The 25,683-nt window shown below is 51.1% G+C and overlaps 1 protein-coding gene and 1 non-coding gene across 3 annotated transcripts; both read right to left on the bottom strand.

Annotated features, from left to right (window-relative positions):
* Window positions 1-425: 425 nt before the first annotated feature.
* Window positions 426-24,309, bottom strand: NCAN (neurocan). 2 transcript variants are annotated; one of them, XM_088838412.1, is made up of 15 exons: window positions 24,237-24,309; window positions 22,913-23,323; window positions 19,791-19,965; window positions 19,553-19,680; window positions 18,736-19,029; window positions 17,030-17,629; window positions 16,367-16,832; window positions 15,357-16,285; window positions 10,913-11,029; window positions 9,845-9,958; window positions 8,377-8,535; window positions 6,918-7,000; window positions 1,747-1,891; window positions 823-1,005; window positions 426-573 (listed from the first exon to the last, which is right to left on the bottom strand). In XM_088838412.1, exons 1-15 carry the CDS (start codon window positions 24,307-24,309, stop codon window positions 428-430), a joined length of 4,023 nt encoding a protein of 1,340 aa, XP_088694538.1. In that variant the 3' UTR covers window positions 426-427. The 2 variants fall into 2 exon arrangements, with proteins under 2 accessions (XP_088694538.1, XP_055286743.2); XM_055430768.2 differs by having other exon boundaries at window positions 15,357-16,832.
* LOC129559673 (U6atac minor spliceosomal RNA) lies at window positions 5,542-5,664 on the bottom strand. The gene has a single exon (XR_008686615.1). It is a non-coding gene; the product is annotated as a U6atac minor spliceosomal RNA (small nuclear RNA).
* Window positions 24,310-25,683: the final 1,374 nt, after the last annotated feature.

Raw genomic sequence — 25,683 nt, 5'->3', positions numbered from 1 at the left:
CTGACAGCTAACTAATCTGAAATTCTGGCAGTGAACGCAATTCCTTAGTGCAAATCCAAACACACAGTCCTGCACCCTTATCGAAGCCTTATTTTCACAACTGGCAATGAGTCTTGCCAGCAAAAGACTGAACCACTGCAAAGAATGATCTCTGTCAATTGTGCTTCCCTCCACTGGGAGATGCTCCCAGAGCTCAGCCTCACTAGAACTGACTTTCCAGACACAGGGCTGCACCTGCCGAGAGGACCTTGTGTATGTAAGAAGGAGGGGAGAGGAACTTTTTACAAATGGGAATGTACGCTGGGGGGATGTGGTTTGGGGCTCAGGGACTTCCGGACCCTCTTGTTTCTCTCTGGGCTCTGTCTCCCCAGGTGAAGGCTCCAAGGGAGGTGTGGGAAGGGGGTTGTGCTTTCTTGTGCCTGGTTCTTCAGCAGAAATTCCCTTCTTCCTTCTCCCAGTCCTCTGCTGGGTGCTTCCTGTGTTTTCTGCGCTCCTTGCGAGATTTGTGGTGGCGATGCTGGTGGCGATGCTGGTGGTGATGGTGGTGTCGCCGCATCCTATGGGACCGTCTGGCTGCAGGGAAGCAAGGGAGGACAGAAACGCGGCAAAGCCGGTGAGAAGTGGAGGGCCTGATGCAACGGGCCTCCTTGGAGGAGGGGGAAATGGAGGGAACACCAGGCAGACTGGTGTTCTCATTTATCGGCAAGGTCATATTATCAGACAGACAGCCAGTGAGATCAACGTGTATAGTCATGAGATGTTTAATTGGAGACTATATATAGCTGGAAACATGGGTTGGGATGTCTGGGGGAAGCCACTTACGTTTGGTGCAGACGATTTGGGGCCGGTCCCATTTGCCATTGCTCCGGCACCGGATGATGGCCACATGGTGCTGGGCAAATCCTTCGTCACACTGGTAGCGTACTGTGGCATGGACGTTATACTTGGCCTTGCGCGCGCCAATGGGTGAGGCGTTCTCCACTGCTGGAGGGGGACCACACAGCACTGGGGACAGAGGGACTTCCCGTTAGAGAAGCAGACGGGACTAGTGCCAAACTGGTTTCAACTCTTGTTGAGATGAACCCTCAACAGGTACCCTCCTTTGCCCAGCTGTGACCTTGAAAGGCTAGAAGTGAATATGTCTGTCTCCGCCAATCAAACCAGGAGCCTCTGAAGGGCAGGAACCTCCTGGACCCACCTCACCCTTTAATTCTCGTGCATGATGGGAATGAAGGAGATGGGAGGCAAGAATAATCCGAGCAAATGAAATGAAGAAAGAATATGAAAACTGGCAAAGAAACAGAAGCCAGAGTGAAGAAAAGTGTAAGAGAAAGGTGGACATGAGAATATATATATATACTTAGTATGTAAAGAGCTCTTACAAATCAATAAGACCAATGAACCTATAGAAAATTACACAAAGGAAATTAATTGGTAGGTCACAGGAAAAATACATGCAAGCAGCTTATCAACATATAAAGAGCTGGTTATCCTCATCCTCAAACATACGCAAACTATGAAAACAATGATATACTGGTTTTTTCAAGACTTAGATGAACAAAGAACAAAAAGTGTGAGAACACACAGAGTTGGAGAGGTTGGGGGGGAATGGGTACTCTCATACGTGAAGAGTGAAAACAGGGCTGGAATGACGCCTACACTTATGAACTTAGATGAAACAATGAATCAGTGACAGGCAGGAGGGAAGGTTGGGGGAGAGGGGTGGGAAGCAGACCAGAAGCATACCTGTGCCCTTCTTACAGACATAGGGAAGGTTGTAGTTGCAGGGAACGTCGTTCCAGCGCCCGCTCTCGTGTGCAACCATCACCACACAGTCCTCCCCACCCGCGAAGAAATTGTCCGGCTGATTTTCCCGCCAGTTCTCAAATTGCTGTAAGAATGGGGAGCAGGGGATGCTGAAGGGACCTGCATCCTGACCCAGGCTCTGGCACTAGCACTGTGGGACTCCCCTGACCAGCCCACTCACATTCTTAGGGACTCAGCGTTCCCACCTCTACAATAAGCACTCTTCTGACTTCCCTGAGGGTGGCTGCCACTGCAGTCTGGTTCAACCCTCTTCTAGCTGGGAGGCTGTGGTGCCCTCCTCCCTGGTCCTCATGCTTTCCGTTTCACTCCCTGACAGTTTTCCACATGGGTCACACATTGTTACATAAACAGTTGAACAAAAAGTGACTTCAGACTGGAAGTCCAGGAGGGCTTCCCTGAGGAGGCAGTAGGAGAGCTGAAGACTCAAGGATAAGACTGATGCAGGCAGGGAACAGAGTTCTGAGCAGAGGGAATAGCTAGTGCAAAAGCCCAGAGGCAGGACTGAACTTGTCCCGTCTGAGGATCAGAACAGAGTGAGGAGGGCTGGGGCTGCTGGATCCAGTTAAGAGTGTGGTCAGGAAGTGGGCAGGGGCCAGTTCTCATGGTGGAGGAGAAGAGGTGGATTTTTTTTTTCTAATCGTGATAAAAATATAGAATATAAAATTTACTACTTTAACCATTTTTTTTCTACATTAACCATTTTAAAGTGTCCGATTCATTGGCATTAACTGGATTTACAGTGTTGTACAATCATCACCATTGTCTGTTCCCAGAACTTCTTCATGGCACCAAACAGAAACTCCGTACCCATTAATCCGTCACTCCCCATCCCCACTCCCCACCGCCCCTGGCAACGACTGATCTACTTTCTGTCTCTATGGATTTGTCTATTCTGGGTATTTCATGTGAACGGAATGTGACTCCTTTCACGTCTGGCTGTTTTCACTGAGCACAATGTTCTGAAGTTTTATCTACACTGTAGCACGTATCAGTGCTTTTTCTTTTTCGCCTTTTTAAAAAATTAGAGTGTAGTTGCTTTACACTGCTGTGTCAGTTTCTGCTGTACAGCAAAGTGGATCCACTGTGTGTCCACACAGATCCCCTCTTTGGGATTTCCTTCCCATTTAGGTCACCATGGAGCTCTGAGTGGAGTTCCGGCGCTAGAGTTCCTGAGGAGAGGAAGTTCTCATCAGTTATCTAGTTTATACATAGGAGGCTTTACAAATAGTTGAGGAAAGAAGAGAAGCGAAACGCAAGGGAGAAAGGGAAAGATATACCCAACTGAATGCAGAGTTCCAGAGAGCAGCAAGGAGAGATCAGAAAGCCTTCTCAAATGATCAATGCAAAGAAATAGAGGAAAACAACAGAATGGGAAAGACGAGAGATCCCTTCAAGAAAATTTGAGATAAGGAAAATTTCATGCTAGGATGGGCACAATAAAGGGTAGAAATGGTAAGGACATAACAGAAACAGAAGAGATTAAGAAGAGGTGGCAAGAAAACAGAAGAATTACACAAGAAAGGTCTTAATGACCCAGATAACCACGATGGTGTGGTCACTCACCTAGAGCCAGGCATCCGGGAGTGTGAAGTCAAGTGGGCCTTAGGAAGCATTACTATGAACAAAACTAGTGGAGGTGATGGAATTTCAGCTGAACTATTTCAAATCCTAAAAGATGATGCTGTGAAAGTGCTGTTCTCAATATATCAGAAAATTTGGAAAATTCAGCAGTAGCCACAGAACTGGAAAAGGTCAGTTTTCATTCCAATCTCAAAGAAAGGCAGTGCCAAAAAATGTTCTAACCAGCACACAATTGCGCTCATTTCACATGCTAGCAAGGTTATGCTCAAAATCCTGTAAGCTAGGCTTCAGCAGTATGTGAACCAAGAACCTCCAGATGTACAAGCTGGGTTTAGAAAAGGCAGAGGGACCAGAGATTGAATTGCCAACATCCGTTGGATCATAGATAAAGCAAGATAATTCCAGAAAAACATCTACTTCTTCTTCATTGACTACGCTAAAGCCTTTGACTATGTGGATCACAACAAACTGTAGAAAATTCTTCAAGAGATGGGAATACCAGACCACCTTATCATCTCCTGAGAAACCTATATGTAGGTCAAGAAGCAACAGTTAGAACCTTGCATGGAACAACTGATTTGTTCAAAATTAGGAAAGGAGTGTGACAGGGCTGTATATTGTCACCTTGCTTATTTAACTTATATGCGGAGTACATCATGCAAAATACCAGGCTGGATGAATCACAAGCTGAAATCAAGATTTCCAGGAGAAATACTGACAACTTCAAATATGTAGATGATACCACTCTAATGGCAGAAAGTGAAGAGGAACTAAAGAGCCTCTTGATGAGGGTAAGGAGGAGAGTGACAAAGCTGTCTTAAAACTCAACATTCAAAAATCTAAGATCATGGCATCCAGTCCCATCAGTTCAGTTCAGTTCGGTTCAGTTTCTCAGTCATGTCCGACTCTTTGTGACCCCATGAACCGCAGCACGCCAGGCCTCCCTGTCCATCACCAACTCCCGGAGTCCACCCAAGCCCATGTCCATTGTGTCGGTAATGCCATCCAACCATCTCATCCTCTGTTGCCCCCTTCTCTTCCTGCCCTCAATCTTTCCCAACATCAGGGTCTTTTCAAATGAGTCAGCTCTCCGCATCAGGTGGCCAAAGTATTGGAGTTTCAGCTTCAACATCAGTCCCTCCAATGAACACCCAGGACTGATCTCCTTTAGGATGGACTGGTTGGATCTCCTTGCAGTCCAAGGGACTCTCAAGAGTCTTCTCCAACACCACAGTTCAACAGCATCAACTCTTCAGCACTCAGCCTTCTTTATAGTCCAACTCTCACATCCATACATGACCACTGGAAAAACCATAGCCTTGACTAGACTTGACCAGTCCCATCACTTCATGGCAAATAGAAGGGGGAAAAGTGGAAGCAGTGACAAATTTTATTTTCCTGGGCTGCAAAATCACTGTGGCCAGTGACTACAGTCATGAAACTAAAAGATGCTTGCTCTTTGGAAGGAAAGCTATGACAAAACTAGACAGGGTATTAAAAAGCAGAGATGTCACTTGGACAACAAAGGTCCATATAGTGAGAACTATGGTTTTTCCAGCAGTCATGTACAGATGCGAGAGTTGGACCATAAAGAAGGCTGAGCGCCGAAGAATTGATGCTTTTGAATTGTGGTGCTGGAGAATACTCTTGAGAGTCCCTTGGACTGCAAGGAGATCAAACCAGCTAATCCTAAAGGAAATCAACCCTGAATATTCACTGGAAGGACTGATGCTGAAGCTGAAGGTTTGGCCACCTGATGCGAAGAGCCCACTCACTGGAAAAGACCTCGATGCTAGGAAAGATTGAAGGCAAAAAGAGAAGAGGGAGGCAAAGGAGGAAACTGTTACATAGCATCACCCACTCAATGGACATGAATTTGAGCAAACTCCAGGATATAGCAGAGGACAGAGGAGCCTGGAGTGCTGCAGTCCATGGGTAGCAAAAAGTCAAATATGACGTAGCGACTGAACAGCAGCAGCAAAGGTATATATATGTCCATCTCAATCTACTAATTCATCCCACCCCCCTTCCCCCTCAGCAGCCATGTTTGTTCTCAAGGTCTGTGCCTCTATTTCTGCTTTACAAATAAGATCATACCGCTTTTGTAGATTCCACATACATGGGTTAATACACAAAAAACAGTGGTTAGATGGCACAAATTTGGAGGCAACGCCTTAACCGTAGGCTTGTCAGGCCCAAGGGCCTCTTCCATCCTTGTCAAGAGAAGTACTAACCTTGTCTCCTTTCGCATAATGCTATCACTACTTTCTAATTAATGTTTAATGACCACATTGTATTCCTTATGTGGATGGACCACATTCTCCCCATCCATTCAGCACGGATGGCCATTCAGGTTGTCTCCACTTTTCAGCTACTGTGATCAGTGTTGCTGTGAACACAGCTGTACCAGTATTTGTTTGAGTCCCTGCTTTCACTTTTTTGGGAATCTACCTAGGAGCAGAATTACAGGGTCATGTGATAATTCTAGGTTTAAATTTTGAGGAAGTGCCAGAATGTTTTCACAGCAGGAAGAGGTATATTTATTTTTCTCTTAAGAGGGTTTAAAGCACAGATAATCCTGATCTGATATATGATCTTTAAAAGGCCCCTATAGGGAATTCCCTGGTGATTTAGTGGTTAGGACTCAACACTTTCACTGCCGAGGGTTTGACTTCAATCCCTGGTTGGGGAACTAAGATCCCATGAGCCGTGGCCATGGTGTGGCCAAAGAATAAATAAATAAAAGAAAAAATAAAAGGCCCCTATGTACAGGGTTACCTTTTGGGGTGCTGAAAATACTCTGAAACTAGATCAACACGGTTTTTGCACAATATTGTATAAGTGCTAAAGTCACTGAATTACACACTTTAAAATGATTCATTTTATGTTATATGAATTTCACCACAAATTTTTTAAAAGTCCCCATAGCTGCCAGGTAAAGGGGCAGGAGTGGTGGTAGTGGGGGGAACTGGTGTAGGTGTCCAAGTGAGTGCTAAGAGAGGCTGCACAGGCAGGGAGAAGGGAAGTAGGAACACTTGAGAATTTATGTCTGGTGAGCCAGGCAGAGTGAGCAAGATGGGGCTGTCAAACTGAGCCTAAGGTTTGCAGCCTCAACCACTGGGTGACCAGGCTGCAGGGCTGGGAAGTCAGGTGTGTGTGGGACTTCACTGAAGTTCCTTGACCAACTCCACCATCTCAGAGTCACTGCTTTTTTTTTTTTCAATTTGTTTGTTTCCTGCACCGAGAGGCTTGAGGGATCTTAGTTCCTCATTCAAGGATTGAATCTAGGCCGTTGGCAGTGGAAGTGAGGAGTCCTAACTACTGGACAGCCAGGGGAGTTCCCCACCGAGGACTTTTGATGGCCACTTGCGGTGGTAATTTTGCGCAAGACAGCAAAGTGAAGCCAGAGGGTCTGACCACTGCACTTCACCCAGATCTCTCCATTTTAGGCAGGGTCAGAGTCAACAGTCTGACTGCAGGGACCCAGGCCCCAGGCTCCCGCCACTCACCAGCCCTGTGTTGTCCGTCCACTGGAAATCCCTTTCCACGATCCTGTCATTCAAGCCGATCCATGTGTTTTCACGCCCAAAACCTGTGGGGTGGGGGTCATGAGGGCTGGGTACCCACGCCTCCCCCAGCCTAAGTTACTGGTTGGAGGGAGGTGGACTGGGGGAGTGGGGGTGGGGCACCTGTTATGCACCTTTCTAGGACTGGGATTAGGCTCCTGGCCTTGCCACACCTTGTGACTTAAACCAAAGGCCAGAGGAAACAACAAAGACAAGTCAGATCTCAGGAGAAATGAGAGAGTAGGAGCTAGGAGAGCCGTTGGGGAGGGCTGGACAGGGCAAGCAGGTGAGTCCAGAGGAGAAAGCAGCTGGATGTGTGTGTGTTTGATTACATAGAGGGAAAAAACACCTATGAACCAGGGAATGAACAAATGAAAGAATTAACAGGGGATGGGATGGGGAAGATGTGAATAAATAAATGGATGAAAAAGGGCAGAAGAGATAATGAGGAAATCAGTAAATGTTGGATTTAATTTATGGGATATGCCTCTTTCTCTAAGTCTCTTATTCTCCCTCATTTCATCCCCTGCATCACAGATATTTCTCCATCGCCCTCTAACCCCTGGCCCTGTTTTAATTTTCATCAGTATACTTAAGACCAGTTAAATTATAGGATGTGTGTGTGGGGGGGGCTAAGTCACTTCAGTCATGTCTGACTCTGCAACTTTATGGACTGTAGCCCACCAGACTCCTCTGTCAATGGGATTCTCCAGGCAAGAATACTGGAGTGGGTTGCCATGCTCTCCTTCAGGGGATCTTCCCTGATCCCAGGGGATCTTTGATCCTTCAGGGATCAAAACCTCGTCTCTTAATCTTCTGCATTGGCAGGTGGGTTCTTAACCACTAGTGCCAGCTGGGAAGCTCACACATTTAATTAGATGTTTACTTGTTTGCTTATATCCTCTGTAAGAACCTCACTCCTTCAGGACAGGACGAAGTGTTTCCCTGTGCCTGGAATGATGCCTGGACCATAACAGATGCTCAGTAAATAGCTGGCGAATGAATGAATAAAGTGAATGGACAAATGAACCGGCAAGTGAATAAACAGACAGGTGAATTAATTATCGGTCAGGGCTTGCACTGCCTTCCCTGATGGCTCAGTTGGTGAAGAATCTGCCTGCGATGTGGAAGACCTGGGTTCAATCCCTGGGTTGGGAGGATTCTCTGGAGGAGGGCATGGCAGCCCACTCCAGTATTCTTGCCTGGAGGATCCCATGGACAGAGGAGCCTGGCGGGCTACAATCCAAGGGGTTGCAAAGAGTCAGATAGGACTGAGCGACTAACACTTTCAGGGCTTGCATTAATGAATGTGCCTTCAGAAAGGTGGCATCTTCGGAACCCTGGGGGGATCCCCTGACAAAGGGACTGTAAAGGCCGCCACTGCCCACCCCAGAGTCCCTACTGTTAATGAAGCTGTGTTCTTCCGGTGAGTGGACGCTGGTCAGGTGGCCGGCTCGGCGGCGGCAGTCCCTCTCGGCGTCCTCCCACGCCCGCCGGTGGGCAAAGTAGCGGTAGCAGTGGCCCTGAAACTTGTGCCAGCCGTGGTCACAGCCCTCTGTATCTGGGGGTGGAAAGAGAGCGTGAAGGGGGCTAGCATCGGGTTGAGGTCTGCCTTGCCGACTGTGAGTGCAGCCAGCCCACCAGAGAGGGGGCCCAATGCGAGGTCACTGTGGGGCTCAACCACCCCTTCCCCTGGCCCATCCCCCCCCACCCCCGCTCTACCCCATCACCCTGTCACCTCCCTCCTCCCCTATTCACATCTTTTCTCTTTGCAAAGTAGAGATTCAACTGGAAGATCATTACACCCATCCCCTCTTGTCCCAACTCTGATGTCTCCGTCTCTGATCTGGCCACATCCTGGGAACTCAGGAAACAGTCTCAGGAAGGCCTAAAATTTCCCTCCTGGGAAAAAGCTCCAGTAGACATTTCTCCACCAAAGATATACAAATGGCCAACAAAATAGACATTTCTCCCCCAAAGATACAGCCAACAAGCTCATGGAAAGATGCTCAACATCATGATCATTAGGAAACGTTAATCAAAAAATAATCACAAAAATAATAAGTGTTGACAAGGATGTGGGGAAATTGGAACGCTTGTGCGTTGCTGGTGCGAATGTAATGGCATAGCCCCCTTGGAAAACAGGCTGGCAGCTCCTCGAAAAGTTAAACACAGAATTACCATATAACCCAGCCGTTCTACTCCCGGGTACACCAGAAAGAATGGAGGGGAAGAAAAGAATGGAAAGCAGGTGTTGAAACAAACGTGTGTGTGAATATTCATAGCAGCACTATTCACATTAGCCACAAAGGGGAAAACAGCCCCAAGGTCCATCGATTGGTGAGTGGATAAACAACACATGACTTATCCAGTGGAGTATGATTCACCCATAAAGAGGAAAGAAGCGGTGACCTGTGCTGCAGTGTGGATGCACCCTGAAAACATCATGCTGAGAGAAAGAAGTCAGATAAAAAAGGGACACATAGCACATAACCGCCTTTGTATGTAAACATCTGAAATACGCAAATCCATAGAGACAGAAAGTAGATTAGTGGTTTCCAGGGGCAGGAGAGGAGGAAGGGGAGTGACTGCTCATGGGAACAGATTTCCTTTGGGGATAATGAAGACGTCTTGGAACTAGCTAGAGGTGGTGGCTGCATAACACTGTGATGCACTGAACGCCACTGAACCCTACACTCTGGAAAGGTTCATTCTGTGTTATGTGACTATCTGAAGGAAAGATGTGCCTCCTGTCTGAATCCTGGCGACGGAACCAGAGGCAGAGGCCTGGAGCTCTGTGTGTGGGAAGCCTGTGGCCCAGCACCCGACCCCGCTCCTGTACTATTTCTGGGGTCTTGGCAGAGACTCACCTTTCTCGCAGAGGCTCCCCCCATAGCTGGGGAGGCAGAGGCAGATGAAGGCATTGACCTCATCAATGCAGGTGCCACCGTTCTCACAGGGGCTGGAGATGCAGTCGTCAATATCTGGAGGGGAGGGTGGGGCTCAGTCAGAGGTCAGTCTCCCCTTGGCTCCCGGTCCCCAAGGAAACCAGGCAGAGGATGCAGTCATGACCCCCCCATCTACCCCAGACCCGGGGACATCAGCAGTGGTCTGCACTGCTGACCCAGTGACTCTGGCAGTCAAGGGAGTGGAACCTCATACAACTGACGTGAATCTATATCAGTGAGAGCAGATGTCACTGGACTGGCTAAAGGCCAGAGTGTGCAGAACGTTCCCCCCAATTCCAAAACAGCAAAGTTGTGTCCGGCAAACGGACCCGTAGAATTTTGGAGCTGAAGGGTCTTCAAAATGTGGAACCTCGGAAATTGAGTTCCAGAGCATTTACAAGGGTTTGCACAGTCACAAAGCTGTATGCGGGTATAGGGAGCTATCCATCGAACAATTATGCCAATCTCTGTGTAGATAGTGCCTGAGGCACTTAGGATGCCAAGCAAGTCACTTGCCCTCTCTGAGATTCAGTTTCTTTTTTTTTTGCAAAGTGATGATAATAATACCTCAGTGGTGGAGGGTCAATGGAAGAGCTTCAGAAATTATGTCACTTATAATTATTTTTGTAATTTCACAATTTGGTGTATTTCTTGTGTAGGGCTTTGGGGCTAGCATGCAACAGTTCTGGTGGTGGTGCCTATACCCCTGCCCATCCAGAAGAGGGTAGGAGATCCCCAGGGGCCCTTGGGGGTGGGAGTCTGAACCTTACCATCCTTTTGTCTTCCCCTCCCCTACCCCTGCCTGGTAGTAATGGGAGTCTGCACCCCAGAATGAGAGCTCAGATGTTTGGCTATGGGGCTGGTTTACTGGACCCAAGGAGTGAGGGAGGGGAAAGGAGCATTGGAAGCCAGCCTCTTGCGATCCCCTGATCCCTCATGGAGATGTCTGCTGGGATATCATTGTTTAGATCCTGATTCCACAGTACTCACCGATCTCACAGTTCTCTCCAGCGAACCCCTGGTCACAGGCGCAGCCGTACACGGTGCCATTGACTCTACAGGTGCCCCCATGCAGGCAAGGATTGTTCTCACAGGGATCCAAGGGGACTGCAGGAGGGAAAGGCAGTGTCGGAAGGAGTCAGACCATCAGGCCGGCCTCGCACAGAATCCAGAACTCAGACCTCATTCAGTCCCTCTCTGTGGAGTCCCCTCTGGACCTTCCCGGTAAGTGACTGCTATCTTCCTCTCGCGTGACCTTGTAATGAGCTTTCTCTTTGCAGGAATCTGTTTCCAAAAAATACTCATTAGAAAGCATCTGTTGACTGCGCTGCCTATGGCAAAGTCTTTCCTTGGACTGAACTAGAATGGGATTCCTGGTTAAGACTCCACGCTCCCAGTGCAGGGAGCACAGGTTCAGTCCCTGACTGGGGAACTAAGATTCCACATGCTGTGTGATGGGGCCAAAGGATTAAAAGAATAAAATAAGAGAAGCCCAGGTTGTTCTTTTTACAAGAATGGGATTCCTTCAGCTTCTCTTACAAAGTCTTCTCCTAGAACAAGGCCTCAGTGCTCTCCCTGACCTACCCACTCTTCTAGACACACTCTACTCTCATCGCGCTTCTCATACTTCAAGGGCAGAGTAGACACAGATTCTAGATGGGGAATGAACAGCACCAGGCCCAGTGGGAACCACTGCTTCCTTCATTCTTGTGGTTCGATCCCCTTTGATTCAACCTCAGGGGTTACAATGGGGAGAAGCGGTTACTGTGCAGTCAGAGAGTCTGGTTCCACTCCTGCCTCTGACACTCACTAGGAAATCCTGGGCAAATTCTGTGCATTTCTGTTGCCTCATTTACAAAACAACGATAAAAATAGCTCATCCTTCTCCCATTCCTGACCATAATGCCGTGTCTGGCTCTGTGTGTATCAGCCTGGGGCCTCTCGAGGCCTCTTGTCCATTGCTTACCATGGACACGGGGAGTGAATGTGAAGCCCTCTCCCCCTCTCTCATCCCTTCAGCGGTGTTTCTCTGGAGGCAGGAGAGTCTCCCCCTCCCATCTCAGGGGCCCAGGTGCCTTGGTGGGTGGGCTCTATCCGGGAGCCTTGGAGGGGCACAGCAAGAATCCCCAAGCACCCCAAAGGATGCCCATCTCTTGCCAGGGCAGTGGCAGCTCTTCCACTGCAAGACACTAGAACTGAGACTTAGAGAAGACCCAGAGACCCAGGGCCTACCTCAGAGTCACACCGCAGGACAGTACAAGAGCCACAACTGGCCTTCGGGGTGCTGAAGGCCGAGTTTAAAGCCCTCTCCCGAGCTCCCATCACCCAGGATGTGTTCCTGCTTTGTCTTTGTCTGGGGCCCCAAAAGACACTGAGACTAACAAGCAGGCACCTCCTCCCGGCCTTCCGGCCTCCACCTTCGCCCTTCGCAGGGTATCCCCCAGCTGCCAGAGGAGGCCCATGCAAACCTGAGTCAGACCGTGTCCCTCCTCTGCCTGGATTCCTCCATGGCTCCCGATTGCCCTCACAGGAAAAGTCAAAATCCCTACCTCAGCCCCCAGGGCCCCACACAGCCTTCCCCAGTATCTCCCTGCCTGACTCTCATCCCCCTCCTTCTCTTACCCAGCTTCCAGCCATGCTGGGCCTCTGCTCCTTCACTGAACCAGTCACAGCCCTGCCTCAGGGCATTTGAACAAGCTGTTTCCTCTGCCTGGACTGCTCATCCCCCCAGATCTCTGTGTGGCTCCTTCCTCAACCTCCTTCAGGCTTGCTTAGATTTCATCCTAACCCCTTTCCAAAACCGAAACTGACCACTGGCATCCCTCATCTCTTGCTTTATTTTTCTCTTTTGTCTTTCTTACTCTGTAACCTCCAGGGTAATTTATTAAGATCATCATTTCTTATCCATGCCTCCTGCGAGCGAGGTGATGGTCCACATGGCAGTCACACCCAGCTATTTAAGTTAAGTAAAATGGAATAAAAATTAAACTGCAGTTCTGGGACTTCCCTGGTGGTCCACTAGTTATAAGAATCCACCTTCTAATGCAGTGGATGCAGGTTCAATCCCTGGTCAGGGAATTAGGATACCACATACTGCCAGGCAGCTAAGCCTGCGTTCCACAGCTGCAGAGCCCACACACTCCAAAGCCCTTCGGCCACAACTGGAGGGAAGCCTGAGAGCCAGGCTGAAAAGCCAGCGTGCCACAACGAAGACGCCGTGCGCTGCGAAGAAGACCCAAGTGGCTGGCTGCTAACGTGCTAGACAGTGTAGCTTGAGAACATCTTCATCACTAGGAAAGTTCTAGAGTATTGCTCTAGAATGCCAGCTTCCAGAGCTGTCTCGATCTCACCCTCGTGCCTGGAATACAGCCAGCACTCAGCAGTCACTTGCTAACTGAATAAAGGTAGCCGCTGGGCCTCCTGCAGGGACAGAAGCCTGTCCCTGGGGTGGTAGCTTGTGCCCTCGCGGATGGCCAGAGAGGCCTGTGGCTGTGTCTGTGCCTGGCGCCACCCGGGCACGTGTGTGCACACACGTGGGGCTGCCAGGCACCGGGACGCGTAAGCCCCACCAGGTGCCCCGTGCCGCTGACACCTGCCCACGGGCTGGCGGTGACTCAGTCGCTTGCTGGTGCTGCATTTATTTTTGGCTTCATTAGCATTTCTGCTGCAAGCAGTAGGTGAGTAGGCGCCTGGGTCTCCCCCAGCACTGGCTGCCTCCCTCCACCCCAGCTGCCAGTGGGTTGAGTCTGGAGCCGAAAAACCAACAAAGTCCAGCACAGATCCAGCCGTGGCCCTGGGGGCTCCTCTCAATGCACTTTCCTTAGCACCCCACCCCTAACTTTCGGACCATTCCTCCTCTAGCTCCTCTGGCACTGAGCCCCTTTCCCATACCCATCCTCCACAACCAGTCTCTTCTCTGCCCGCATCCCAGGATGAGCTTACCCCCGCCTCCAAAACCTCAGGGCATTTTGATTTTTTACGCCAATGAAATAAACATCTTAGATTGAGACAAAGACTGTTGTCAGACAGCCTGGATTCAGACTTTATCCTTGACATTCCCCAATTGCAAGACTCTGCACAAGTCACTTGACTTCCCTGTGACTCAGTTTCCCCATCTATAAAGGAAGAATCATAGTAGAACTTGCTCCCTAAAGACATTAAAAGGATTAACTAGGGATTTCCCCGATGGTCCAGTGGTTAAGACTCTCTACTGCCAATGGCGGCAGTGGGGTGGGGGTGGACATGGGTTCAATCCCTGGTCAGCTAACTAAAATCCTCCATGCTGTGCAGAGTGGCCAAAAGATAAAAAATCTTTAAAAAAAAAATTAAAAATAAAAAGATTAACCATGATGATTCCGGTAAAGCGCTCAAAATAATCCAAACACAAAGGCAATCACCGATAATCATCAGCCTTTACCGATGCAAGTGTCCCTGCCCAGGGTCTGCCTGCCTCCTGGGCATCTAAGAAAAGAAGATGGGGCCCCAGACACAGCCCAGAGATGACAGGGTGGGCGATGAAACCCTGCATCCACCATTTCCATTGCCGTGACACTTTGCCTTCAAAAAAAGGAGCAAGTGTAAAACCAATTGTGTTAATAAGAGTGTTTTGCAACTCAGAAAAAGTGCCTTTTAATTAGCTGCTTCTTTTTTTTTAAAACTCACTTGACCAAAAAAATAGCTCAATATGACAGGACCTAAAAACTAAACGGCTGGAACTTGCAGGCTGAGTTATGGGCAGACCTGACCTCAGGAGAACAGGGTGGTGGCTTTGTCTGGACTCCACTGGGCACAGAGCAACTAAGGCACATGTGGACTTGAGGTTTGGTCACTGACTGGCTGGTAGTGACAAATCTCCCTGAGCTTCCGTTTGCTATCTGCGAAATGGGGGTGATGCCCACCACTCCTGCCCTTTCCTAGCATGCACACTTCCCTGTGGCAAGAGATCCCTCAAGATGTTCACCACTGAATTTCAGCTGCAGTTCAACACTTGTCCAGGAAGACCTCCCTGCCAAGCCTGCTCCTTCCGCCCCCACCCAGGGAGGGGTCTGTGCCAGCCTCATCTTCAGACGGGGGCATCACTGAAGGCAGGACCCCGGCCTTGCCCAGCACTGTCAGCTCAGAGAGGACACAAGCATGATCTGCTGATGGTGCTCATTCCCAAACCAAACTCCGCCCAACTGTTCGTCATTGCCTCACCACTCACGGCGTGCAGAACACATCATACACGACTTCACCTCGTGCCCTTTGCCCAGGCTGGTGCTTCTGCCAGGAACACCCTTTCTGGAATTCAGCTTTGTCTGATGAGCCCCCATCTTGAACATCAACCCCTGCTAGAAACCACCTTCCCAGGCACCGAGGACAATCCTTCCTCCCAGCCCCAGCTCCCTGAGCAGCAACACGGTGGCCTGGATGAGACCACAAGCTTCGAACTCACCCTCTTCTGCACTCCCATTTGCAGGAGTCCCTGGCAGGGCAGGCTCCTCTCCACTTGCTGCCTCCTCCCAGAAGCTCTCCACACCTGGGCTCCCCATCAGGACCTCCAGCTCAAATTCCTCTGGGCCCAGGGAGGCAGGCAGCAGGGTGCTGGGGGAGTCCCATGGCACTGTAGGCTCCCCCGAGGAAACTGAAATGGGCTCCTCCTTGTTGGCTGCTGTCGGTGTCCAAGGAGGAAGAATGGGGTCTCCTGAGTGGCTGCCCTCCTGTGGAGGTTCCAAGGCTCCCAGGGTTCCCTGGGTCACCAGCTGGCCCTCTGGCTCTGGGTGGGGCTGAGAGCTTGAGGAGGCCACTGTGAACACGGCCAGGACCCCAACCTTGTCCCCTAGGTCCAAGGACGTGAGGGATGTCACCACACTTGTATCCACAGCCATTTGAGGGCTCAAGGTGAGGCTTTCTGCTCCCTCAACCATGTGGGATCCAGGTTCCCAGTGCCCACCAGCATAGCTGGTGTCCAGCGTGACTGTGGAATCCATAGGATCCACTGTGACTTCTCCATCCATAGCAGCCCAGGGCCCCAAACGTGGGGTGACCTTGGGCATCAGGGAGACTTCAGGGACCCCCAAGGGTGCAGATGGGGAGTGGGGGTCCAGCCCTTCCTGGTGCAGTGAGGCCCACGTTCCCTGCGTCTTGTCCATGGAGGCTTGCAAGCTGGAAGTGGGACTCTCTGCTGTGTTGAAGAGCCCAGACTCAGACTCTGAGATGCCTCTGGCTCCCATGGGCTCAGTGGCAGTCTCAGAAATAGTGACATCTGCCACCACACTCCCGTCCACAGAGGCCTGTGGGCTGGATCCGGGGCGCTCAGCTTTGCGGAGCTCAGTAGAGCTGGCCCCCCGAGTTTTTCCAAAGTCTGCTCCAGGGGAGTTAGGACTGGCTCCAGCTTGTGTGTCTGTGGCTGCCTGTGAAGGGGCCGGAAGACTTCCTCCTCTGTGGCTGCTGAGTGACAGGGACGTGGACTCTCCGTCTTGTCCTGCCAGGCCCAAGGAGGAGGGCAGGGAGTATACTTCTGGATGGATGGGATCCTGTGGGCTGGCTTCGATTTCTGGGGCAGGGGAGGACGGGGCAGTGGCCATGGCCTCACTATGCCCCTTGACTCCACTGGCCTCAGTGGGGAGGGGTGTAGGAGGTTCCTGTGATAGGAGCCACAGTTTGGGGGCGCGAAGCATGGCCATGACAGGGAGGTCTGGAGAAATGACCGCAGGAGAAGTCTCCCAGGGGGCAGGGCTGGGGCCATTGGAGGGGTTGGGTGTGATCTCTGAAGGGGACCAGGGCAGGTCAGAGGTGACTGGTCTCATACTAAAGTGCTTGGCTTCTTCTAGTTCCAGGCCAAGGGCTCTGCTGGGGTCTGGGATGATGGGTGGGACCACGGTTGGGGGCCACAGCCAGGGCTCTTGGGGGCTCCTGCCACCAAGGGAACCTGAAACAATATCAACAGTTATTATAATTCTCTCTCAGCAGCTCCTTCTTCTGATGGTCTCCTTAGCTCCAGGCCTGAGAAAGAGGGGTCTTCAGAGGCTTGGGGAAGCCAGGGGACCCAGCTGTGATTCGGAGCCTCCTCCCCTGCCTCCCTTAGATACCCAGGCAGATCCTATCTCCCCCAGGGACCCCACTCACCAGCTCTGGGCATTTCCACCTCATTTGTCAGCACAGCCCAGGGGCTTTGGCTCTGGCCACTCCCCAAGGCGTCTGTGGCTCCAGTGGTCATGGGAGGCTCCACGTAATTCCCAGCAGCCTCTGGGGTGGGGGGCTGGACGCTTGCCTCGAGTGCCCCCTTCAGCCCTTGCTGGGGTTCCTGTTGCTGGAAGTGGCGCCCGTTCAACCCTTTAAAGCGCTCCCTCTTCCTGGGTGTGGTGCTGGCTGGAGCCGTCTCTATGTGTGTGCCCAACACAGTGCCTGTCTCCACGCTGCTGGGGCTGGGGGCCACCGTGCTCAGCCACACCTCCTCAGCCTCCAGGGCAGGACTCGAGGCTAATGTGGGGACCCCAGGGGCATGGCTGGGGGTCGCTTGAGACTCCTGCTTCTCTGCCAAGATCAGAGACTCTTCTTCCCCACTAGACACCAGAGGCTCCTGGACATCTGGGGTGACTACCCCCTCCTCCTCCTGCAGACTGGGCTCCAGTTCTCCAGCGGGGGCCCCTTCTGCTGACGGAATCTCCCCCTCATCTCCCGATGAGGGAGTCTCTGGGTCTCCATGTTGGGATGTGGAGTGATGAGCTGTGGGAGAAAGCAGAAGAGGTTGTGCTAGGCCCAGGGCCTAGCTGGGAAGTCCTGCCTGAAGTATACCCACATTCCAGCATGCTGCAGCACAGATCTTCTACGTATTTCTGTCTCTCTGTGCCCCTCTGACTCTCTGGGCTGTTTCTGGGATCCCCCTGACTGAGAGATGGAGGTGCAAAGTTTTCGTCCCATTGTTCAGACAGGCCCACTGTCAAGGTCAGAGTCAACTGGTCACAGTAAAGGGTCAAGCGACATCTTGGCTGGTGGGTGAAGCTCAGGCAGTGCCAACTCTCAGGGGGGCAAGTCAGACCTGGGCGTGGCTCCTCCCCAGGAAGAGAAAGCACCTAATGGGCGTAGCCTCCCTATGAAGAGATTCCCCCGACCCCCGCCCTTTCACATAAGACTCAGCTCCTTTGGATTTGAGGTTGGCAGCTTCTGAGGGTATGGAACCAACCCAAGGGCGAGGGTCATCCCGTGGTCCTGTCCGTGGGGCCGTGGCCTTGCTTAGGGGTCGTGGCTAGCCGAGGCATTAATCCCTTCCCAGTGGGTGCTCCCGTGCAAGGTTCCAGGCAAGAAACTTTCCATCCAGCGGTCTGAGATCATCTTTTAGAGATCTCAGGAGACATACGTGCTAAGTCGCTTCTGTCGTGTCCGACTCTTTGCGACCCACACTCCTCTGTCCATGAGATTCTCCAGGCAAGAACACTGGAGTGGGTTTCCATGCCCTTCTCCAGGGGATCTTCCCGATCCAAAGATCAAACCCGCGTCTTTTGTGTCTGTATTGGCAGGCGGGTTCTTTACCGCTAGCGCCACCTGGAACACCTAGACCACACACTGAACAGGACTTCCCCGCAGAGCCTGGCTTGCCTTGGGCTTGTCCTGAGGAGGGGCGGGGCTCCCATGGAAAGCTTGTCTCAGAGGTGTGACCTTTCCCTGGGGGCGTGGCTCACCGCGGAGTAAGTTTTCAACCTGCTTCTCCCCTGCCTGACCTCCGCCTCCACCAGAAACCCAGATTTCCAGGGGCGTGGCTGTTAGCAAAGCGCACGCCCTTGGGGCGTGGTCACCGGGGAACGCACCCTCCAGGGGCGAGGCTTCACACATACCTCTGAAGCAGTAGGCATCGAAGCGCTCTCCAGGTGCCGGGAAGCCGGTGCGGTTGACAAAGCGGTATACGGTGCGCACGCCAGGGGCTGGGCCACCGCAGCGCCGACGCGGCGTCTGGATCGGGTAGCGCACGCTGCCGTCAGCCAGCCAGCCCGGGTCGCACTGGTCCAGGCCCTCATGCCAGGCCAGGTGCAGCTGTCCTACCGAGGCCAGCACGGCGCCCTGGCGTCGGCACTGGGCACGCGCGCCGGCCAGTGTCAGGCGGCGGGCCAGGCCTACGTAGAAGACCTCGCCTGCGGGAAGGCGCGGGAGAAAGTCAGAGGTGTCCCAGGGACCCTCCCCCGGAGCCCGGGAAGGGGGTCCCCTCTCAAATAGCCCTGATCTGGCCGGATTTGGGTTGTGGCTAAACGAGATGGAGGCAGCCGCAGCTGCGCGTCCCCCGTCGCCAGAGCATCACTGTCATTGCCTCTCAGGCAGTGCTAAGAGGGGGCTTCACTTTCTTTTCACAAATGAGGTAACTGAGGCGCCTGAACGAGTTGGGCTTCAGAGAGAGGAAGGGGCTTGGGGAAGGTGTGAGGAGGAAGGAAGTAGGAAGAGGGAGAAGGGGGCAGGAAGGGGGAGAGATTCAGAGAAAGGGAAGGGGCACAAAGGAGAGGGGCTCGGGGAGTGGAGGAAAAACCGGTGCGTCCAGGTTTTGGCTGTGGGTTTAGAGAGGGATGAAACTTTGGAGAGCTAGGCAAGGACTTAGGGAAGGATGGGGGTTAGGAAGGATAAAGGGGCTCAGAGAAGGGGGCGTTCTACCAGCCCCAGACTTACCCCCCAGCTCACGGGCAAAGCAGTACACATCATAGAGTTCCCGTGGGTCCCGCCTCCCGTAGTTCCTCACCCCCGGAAGGCTGCTGCGGTCACCATAGCAACCAGGACGGGACTGGGTGATAGGATACCTGACAAGACAAGGAGAGGGCCTCTCTCAGATTTGTACTCTGGGGGCTCCCAAGGAACATCTTTCTCCAGGGGCTAGCTCTCCAGCTCCCTACCCTGTGTACCCCCTCACCGAACAGTGCGGTCAGAGAGCCACCCGGCATCGCAGTTGTCAAAGCCATCCTCAAAGGCAGCCTGCAGGTGCCGCGGGGCTGCAATGGTGGCTGAGTTGAGACGACAGGCCTCCTGAGCCTCAGCAAAGGTCAGAGAGTAGCGATCCAGGGCTGCTCGGTAGTGGAACACAACACCTATGCAGAAATACCCAGGATAGGGAGCTGATTTATGCTGAAATCTTCAAGCACAGACCTCCCTCTTGCAGAATGCACCACCTAGACTAACGGTAATAGACGACTTGCTGCCCTACACTGCCCTGTACCATGTCTGTTCACTCAGCACCAGGCATAGGGCTAGGGTCATGATGGGGAGTGAAACTGATATACCTTGGTTTTACAGATGAGGAAATTGATAATGGCCATAAAGGGCTGCTGCTGCTGCTGCTGCTAAGTCATTTCAGTCGTGTCCGACTCTGTGTGACCCCATAGATGGAAGCCCACCAGGCTCCCCCGTCCATGGGATTCTCCAGGCAAGAACACTGGAGTGGGTTGCCATTTCCTTCTTCAATGTGTGAAAGTGGAAAGTGAAAGTGAAGTCACTCAGTTGTGTCCGACCCTTAGCGACCCCACGGACTGCAGCCCACCAGGCTCCTCTATCCATGGGATTTTCTAGGCAAGAGTACTGGAGTGGCTTGCCATTGCCTTCTCCACCATAAAGGGCTAGAATTTGTTAAATATGTGCTATGTAAAAAACATTTATAAGCATTATGTACATACAGGCTAAGTCACTTTAGTTGTGTCTGACTCTTTGCAATCCCGTGGATTGTAGTTCACCAGGCTCCTCTGTCCATAGGATTCTTCAGGCAAGAAGAATGTCCATGGCATGGGTTGCCATGCCCTCCTCCAGGGGATCCTCTCGACCCAGGGATCGAACCCGGGTCTCCCGCATTACAGGCAGATTCTTTACTGTCTGAGCTACCTGGGAAGCCCTATGTTGGCCATGAGCCAACAATGTTTCACTACATATTTTATGGGGTTGACCAATCATTCCCTTTCCAAGGCCTTTCCAAGGGGATCTTCCCAACCCAGGGATTTAACCCACGTCTCTTAGGTCTCCTGCACTGGCAGGTGTATTCTTTACCACTAGCACCCCCCCGGAAGCCCCTTATACTCACCACCTCATTGAAATCTTACAATGACCCTATGATTATCCCCATTTCCAGAGGAGGAAACGAAGCCTCAGAAAGGTTGAGGGACAAGTCTAGAGCCACATGACCAGTATAATGGAGAGCCAGAATTTGTATCCAGGAAGATCTGGACTCCAAAGATAGCATTCTTCATGCCAGGGTTAGGGACTGGAGGCAACAGAAGGCATGGAGAAGACTGAAAGAGAGGTTCTTCCTTTTAGGGACTAAGTGCACACACATTGAGAGAGGAAGCAAAGAGCAACAGGCGATCAAACGTGGCTCTTGCCCGGTTTAGAGGCGGAGTCACCAACGGCTTACTGGAGAAGGCAACGTGTAATTCACATCCTGCTTTATCAGATGTGAAACGTCAGTAAGCTCACTGTGACTCCGATTCTGATTTAGGGGTGAGAGACATGGCTGAGCAAGACAAAGAAATTACACATTTTGCTCCATCTTATTACACTGAGAGCTCCCAGAAGGCAGGAGCTGCATCCCAGTCATGGCTGTGTCTCCAGCACCAGGCTGTCGTGTGGTAGTTGCTCAATAAATGTTCGGTAGAATGAACGAACTAAACAAACCCAGAGATGGAATTCCCTTCTTTCATCACTTATGAGTTTTCTTTGAGGTTTATTAGTTTTGAGAACAAGGCTTTAGAAAGGGAATTTTATGGGCTGACCCCATAAAATATGCAGTGAGACATTGTTGGGCGTGGAAAGACTGCGCTCCAGAACAGGGGGGTGCAGGGACTTTCCTCACAGCCAACATAGGGCTTCCCAGGTGGCTCAGACAGTAAGAATCTGCCTGCAATGTGGGAGACCCAGTTTTGATCCCTGGGTCAGGACAGTCCCCTGGAGGAGGGCATGGCAACCCATTCCAATATTCTTGCCTGGAGAATACCATGGACAGAGGAGCCTGGCAGGCTACAGGACAGAGTGACTAACACTTTCACTCCCACTTTTCAACATAGGTTAAGGGAAATTGACTTCCCTGTAGGCGTCCACAGGATGTTCTCCACACAATGATCCTTTCATTGATTCAATGCTCAGATATCTATTGAGCATCTTCTGTGTGCCATGCCCTTTTCTAGGACTTTGGTTTAATAATTAAAAGAAATATATTTGTTTGCTTTGTTCATCTTGACTGGTTAGGAAAACAGAAACTACACTGAATATTTCAACAGAAAGAATTTAATGTAGAAATTTGTTAAACAGATATTTGAGGACTGTCACTTCCTTAATATATAATTCCTTTTCATGATTTTTTAATGAATTCTACCTGCATTTTAAAAATGTTTATTATTTATTTATTTGGCTGCACAGCTCTTAATTGTAGCATGCAGGATCTTTAGTTTTGGCATGTGGGATATAGTTCCCTGACCAAGGATCAAACTCCAGGCCCCCTGCATTGGGAGCGTGGAGTCTTAGCCACTGGATCATCAGGGGAGTCCCCTTAACATATATTTTCAATCGACTTTTTAAAAAGAATGTCCCTTTTAAAAAACATATATTTATTTTAAAAAGAAATCTGTATTCCTATATTAAATACAAAACCAATATCCTCTGCCTTATGTGAAAGTAGATGATCATGACATGGACGGAAGGTTATGAAATCCTGTGGCCTATAAGAGACTAGTCAGAGGCTGCTCTCTCTTAGCTAAAAAACAGAGACGCTAAAGAGAGAGGAGTATGCATAAAGACTTTCTTCATGATTTTATCAGAATTGAGAGCAAACCACTGTTCAGGGAGTATTTCTTTCTTTCTTTTTTTTGCCTGAGGGATCTTAACTCCCCAAAAAGGGATTGAATCCAGGCCCTCGAACCCCGGCCCTTGGCAGTGAAAGTGCAGAGTCCTAACCACTGGACACCAGGGAATTCCCCAAGGAGTGATTTCTAAGGTGACATTCTGTGAATGCACTTCCCTGTCCCAGCCTTGGCCCCTCCCCTTCCCCCAACTGACCCGTCACCTCCAGAGGCACCAGGTCCTGCTCATCCTCGATGCCCCTCACCACCTGGCAGCGGTAGAGCCCGGAGTCGCTGGCCCTCAGTGGTCCCAGTAGCAACGTGGCGTTGGCCCGGTGCCGGGGGTAGGTGGGAAGTGACACACGTCCCTGCCAGCCCTTGGCGACTCGGACCACGTTGTCCTTGGCCACTAGGATGGGCAAGTCCTGCCGCTGGCCTGATGCAGTCCGCACCTTGGTCCACTTGATCCGTGGGGCTTCTCGAGTTGCACCTGGCCGTGGCCGCAGGCTAAAGAGACAGGGCAGGGCCACCAACTCTGCCAGTGCAGCCCGGACTGACCCAGACCCCACTTTCTGCATGTGGAGCCCCTTCTCAGCAGTGGCTGAAGCTGCGGTGGTATGCTGAGGGCCTGGGGTGGAGAAGGTGGAGAGAGGGCCTGATTGAGAGGCAAGGACCAGCAGAGACTGCAGTTTTCCTCGCTTTACAGACAGGGAGACTGAGGCCAGAGAGGTTAGGCTGCCTATACAACATCACAAGGCAGTACACAGATCTGTGATCTGCAGCTCAATCTGTGAGCAGAAGAGGGGTAACCGGGTTGAATCCTTTCATAGTTCTGCCTCCACTCAAAGTCCAGATCCTGGAGACCAGAGATTTGACTCTCAGTGTCACTGACGTGGCCATGGAAAAGTCAGTGTTCTCCTCTGAGCCATGGTTTCCCTAAAAGTTAAACGAGAGGCAACCATCGGAAGGGAAACGGTGTTTGTGGAGTACCTTCTATATACCAGGCACTTTATAAATAGCAATCAGCTCATTTGATTTTCATAACCATCTGCAGAGGTAGCCATCTCTCATCCTCTTCTGAGGGATTTGAGGAAATTGAGGCTCACAGACATCATACTTGCTTGAGGCCACAGAGCAAATCAGGAGGCATTTCTAAAGTCTGGCCTTTTGACCACTACTGGGGAGATGCCAGGGAGAGGCATATAGGGTTTTAGTTCTATTGCTGCACCCATGACAGGCATCACTAATCAATCTTCATACGATTCTCTCTCCCTCTTTTTTTTTTTTTTTTTCTTTCTCTTCAGCTCATCTCAGCAAAACAGTGAGAGGCGGGAACCTCTAGCCTCTGCTGGCAATGACTAAAAATAACCTCTCAGGTGTCTTGTTCGCTTTTGACTGTTCAAAGACTTTTTTCATCTATTCTCATTTTATTCTCCAGACCGAGCCAGAGAACCAGCAGGAGAAGGCTCTCAAGTTAAAAGGCTGCCCCATCTTGTCAGCTCTCCAGACCCCAACCTCTCCCACCTCATGAGCAAACTCACCCTGCTCCCCAGCCACAAAGAGAAGCATCTGGAGAGTCAGGAGGCCTGAAACCCAGACAGACAAGGCCCCCATCCTGGACCTGAAACAAGAGGGAGAGGGAGTAAGGGCTGAGTACATCCCTTCCAGAGAGTTGAAAGGACCAATTCCTCCCCCTCTACAGATCTGGAAACATGGGCTAGAGAGGCCATGCATCACTCAAGGTCACACAGTCAACAAGCAAGGGCAGATCCGGGATCCAAATCCAGGACCAACTTCCTTCAGAACCCCAGCAAGTGAAGTCTGATGGTCAGAGCATGAGTGCTGGAGTGAATCAAACAGGGGTTGTCTCTCTGCCTGTTCCTTGCTGTGTGACCTTGAGCAAATAGCTTAGCTTCTCTGTGCCTCAGTTTCTTTGCAGGTCAGATAGGGATAACATCAGGTAGTTGGAAGGCATAAATCAGTCAATACAGTCAATACATACAAAATACTTAGCACTGCCTGGCATGAAGGGGTAAATTTCAGCCGTTATTATTATTGACTTTAACAACCAAGATCAAAATCCCATTTTTCAAGTTGGCCTCCTAAATCAAATTGGGGGCTCCTAGAGGGCAACATCCAGTCCTAGTCTGCCTGGGGTCCCCAGTTTTGGCATTAGGCTGGCCTCCAAGCCAGCCTGTAATCTGGGTTTGCTGACTGACACGATTCTCAGCTTCAATTCCAGGATCTGGTTGTCGCCAAGATTCTATTCCTGGTTTCTGGGATTTTTGAAGAGCTGCCAAGTCCCAGCTGGAGGAAGGGGCCTCACCCTTGCCCATCCCATCCTCCCTCTGAATTCACACTGCTTGGTGAGGAGGCCTTCTAGATCCACAGAGAAACTCCCGTTGTGGGTCCAGACTTCTATAGAGGTTGTGGCACATGATCATAAAATGCACAAATACTGAGCACTACCTGTAAGCAAAGCCTGTTACAGACACTGGGACACAGCATGTCCTCCCAGACTTCACATTCTTCCAGAGACTAGAAACCCTGGGGTAAGGCTCCTCCCTAAAGCCTCCCACTCCTCTGAAAACCCCCTCTCTGTGTCCCCCTTCCCCACCAACGTGCCTTAGCAGGTGGGGACAGATGGGAAGTTAGAACATTACCTATAAACCCAGCCCCTGCACCCTCTTCCTGATAAAAGAATAGCCCTGAGAAGGGGAGTATGGGTGGAGTCTGGAATAGGGTCCTGCGGGGGACCGCGGGGCCATGCCAGGTTCCAGCTCCCAGAGGGCCCGTAGGAAGGCAGGCCGGGGACCTGTCCGTGGTGCTGAACTTTGGGGCGGCAACACAACGGCACTGCCCACTCTCCTTGCCTTCTTAGGGCAGTGACTTAGAATCCAGAGAGGGTGAGTGGTTTGCCTAGGACTGCACAGCAGGGCAGAGATCAGCTCCTGGTATGGTGTCCCTAACTACCAATCTGTAAACCTC

This window comes from Moschus berezovskii, chromosome 8 (genome assembly GCF_049115385.1).
Source record: "Moschus berezovskii isolate FMDL1 chromosome 8, NW_MosBer_1.0, whole genome shotgun sequence".
NCBI classification, from domain to species: domain Eukaryota; kingdom Metazoa; phylum Chordata; class Mammalia; order Artiodactyla; family Moschidae; genus Moschus; species Moschus berezovskii.
This window is presented reverse-complemented; position numbering and strand designations above follow the sequence as displayed.

Excerpts from the sequence above, each read along its gene's own strand:
- NCAN (XM_055430768.2), bottom strand. The coding sequence starts at position 24,309 with ATGGGGGCCTTGTCTGTCTGGGTTTCAGGCCTCCTGACTCTCCAGATG. Across the intron at positions 7,001-8,376 it reads AGAACACAGCTTCATTAACA|GTTTTGGGCGTGAAAACACA; the intron begins GTAGGGACTCTG and ends CCCACCCCACAG. Across the intron at positions 574-822 it reads CCAAATCGTCTGCACCAAAC|CCAGACGGTCCCATAGGATG; the intron begins GTAAGTGGCTTC and ends GCTTCCCTGCAG.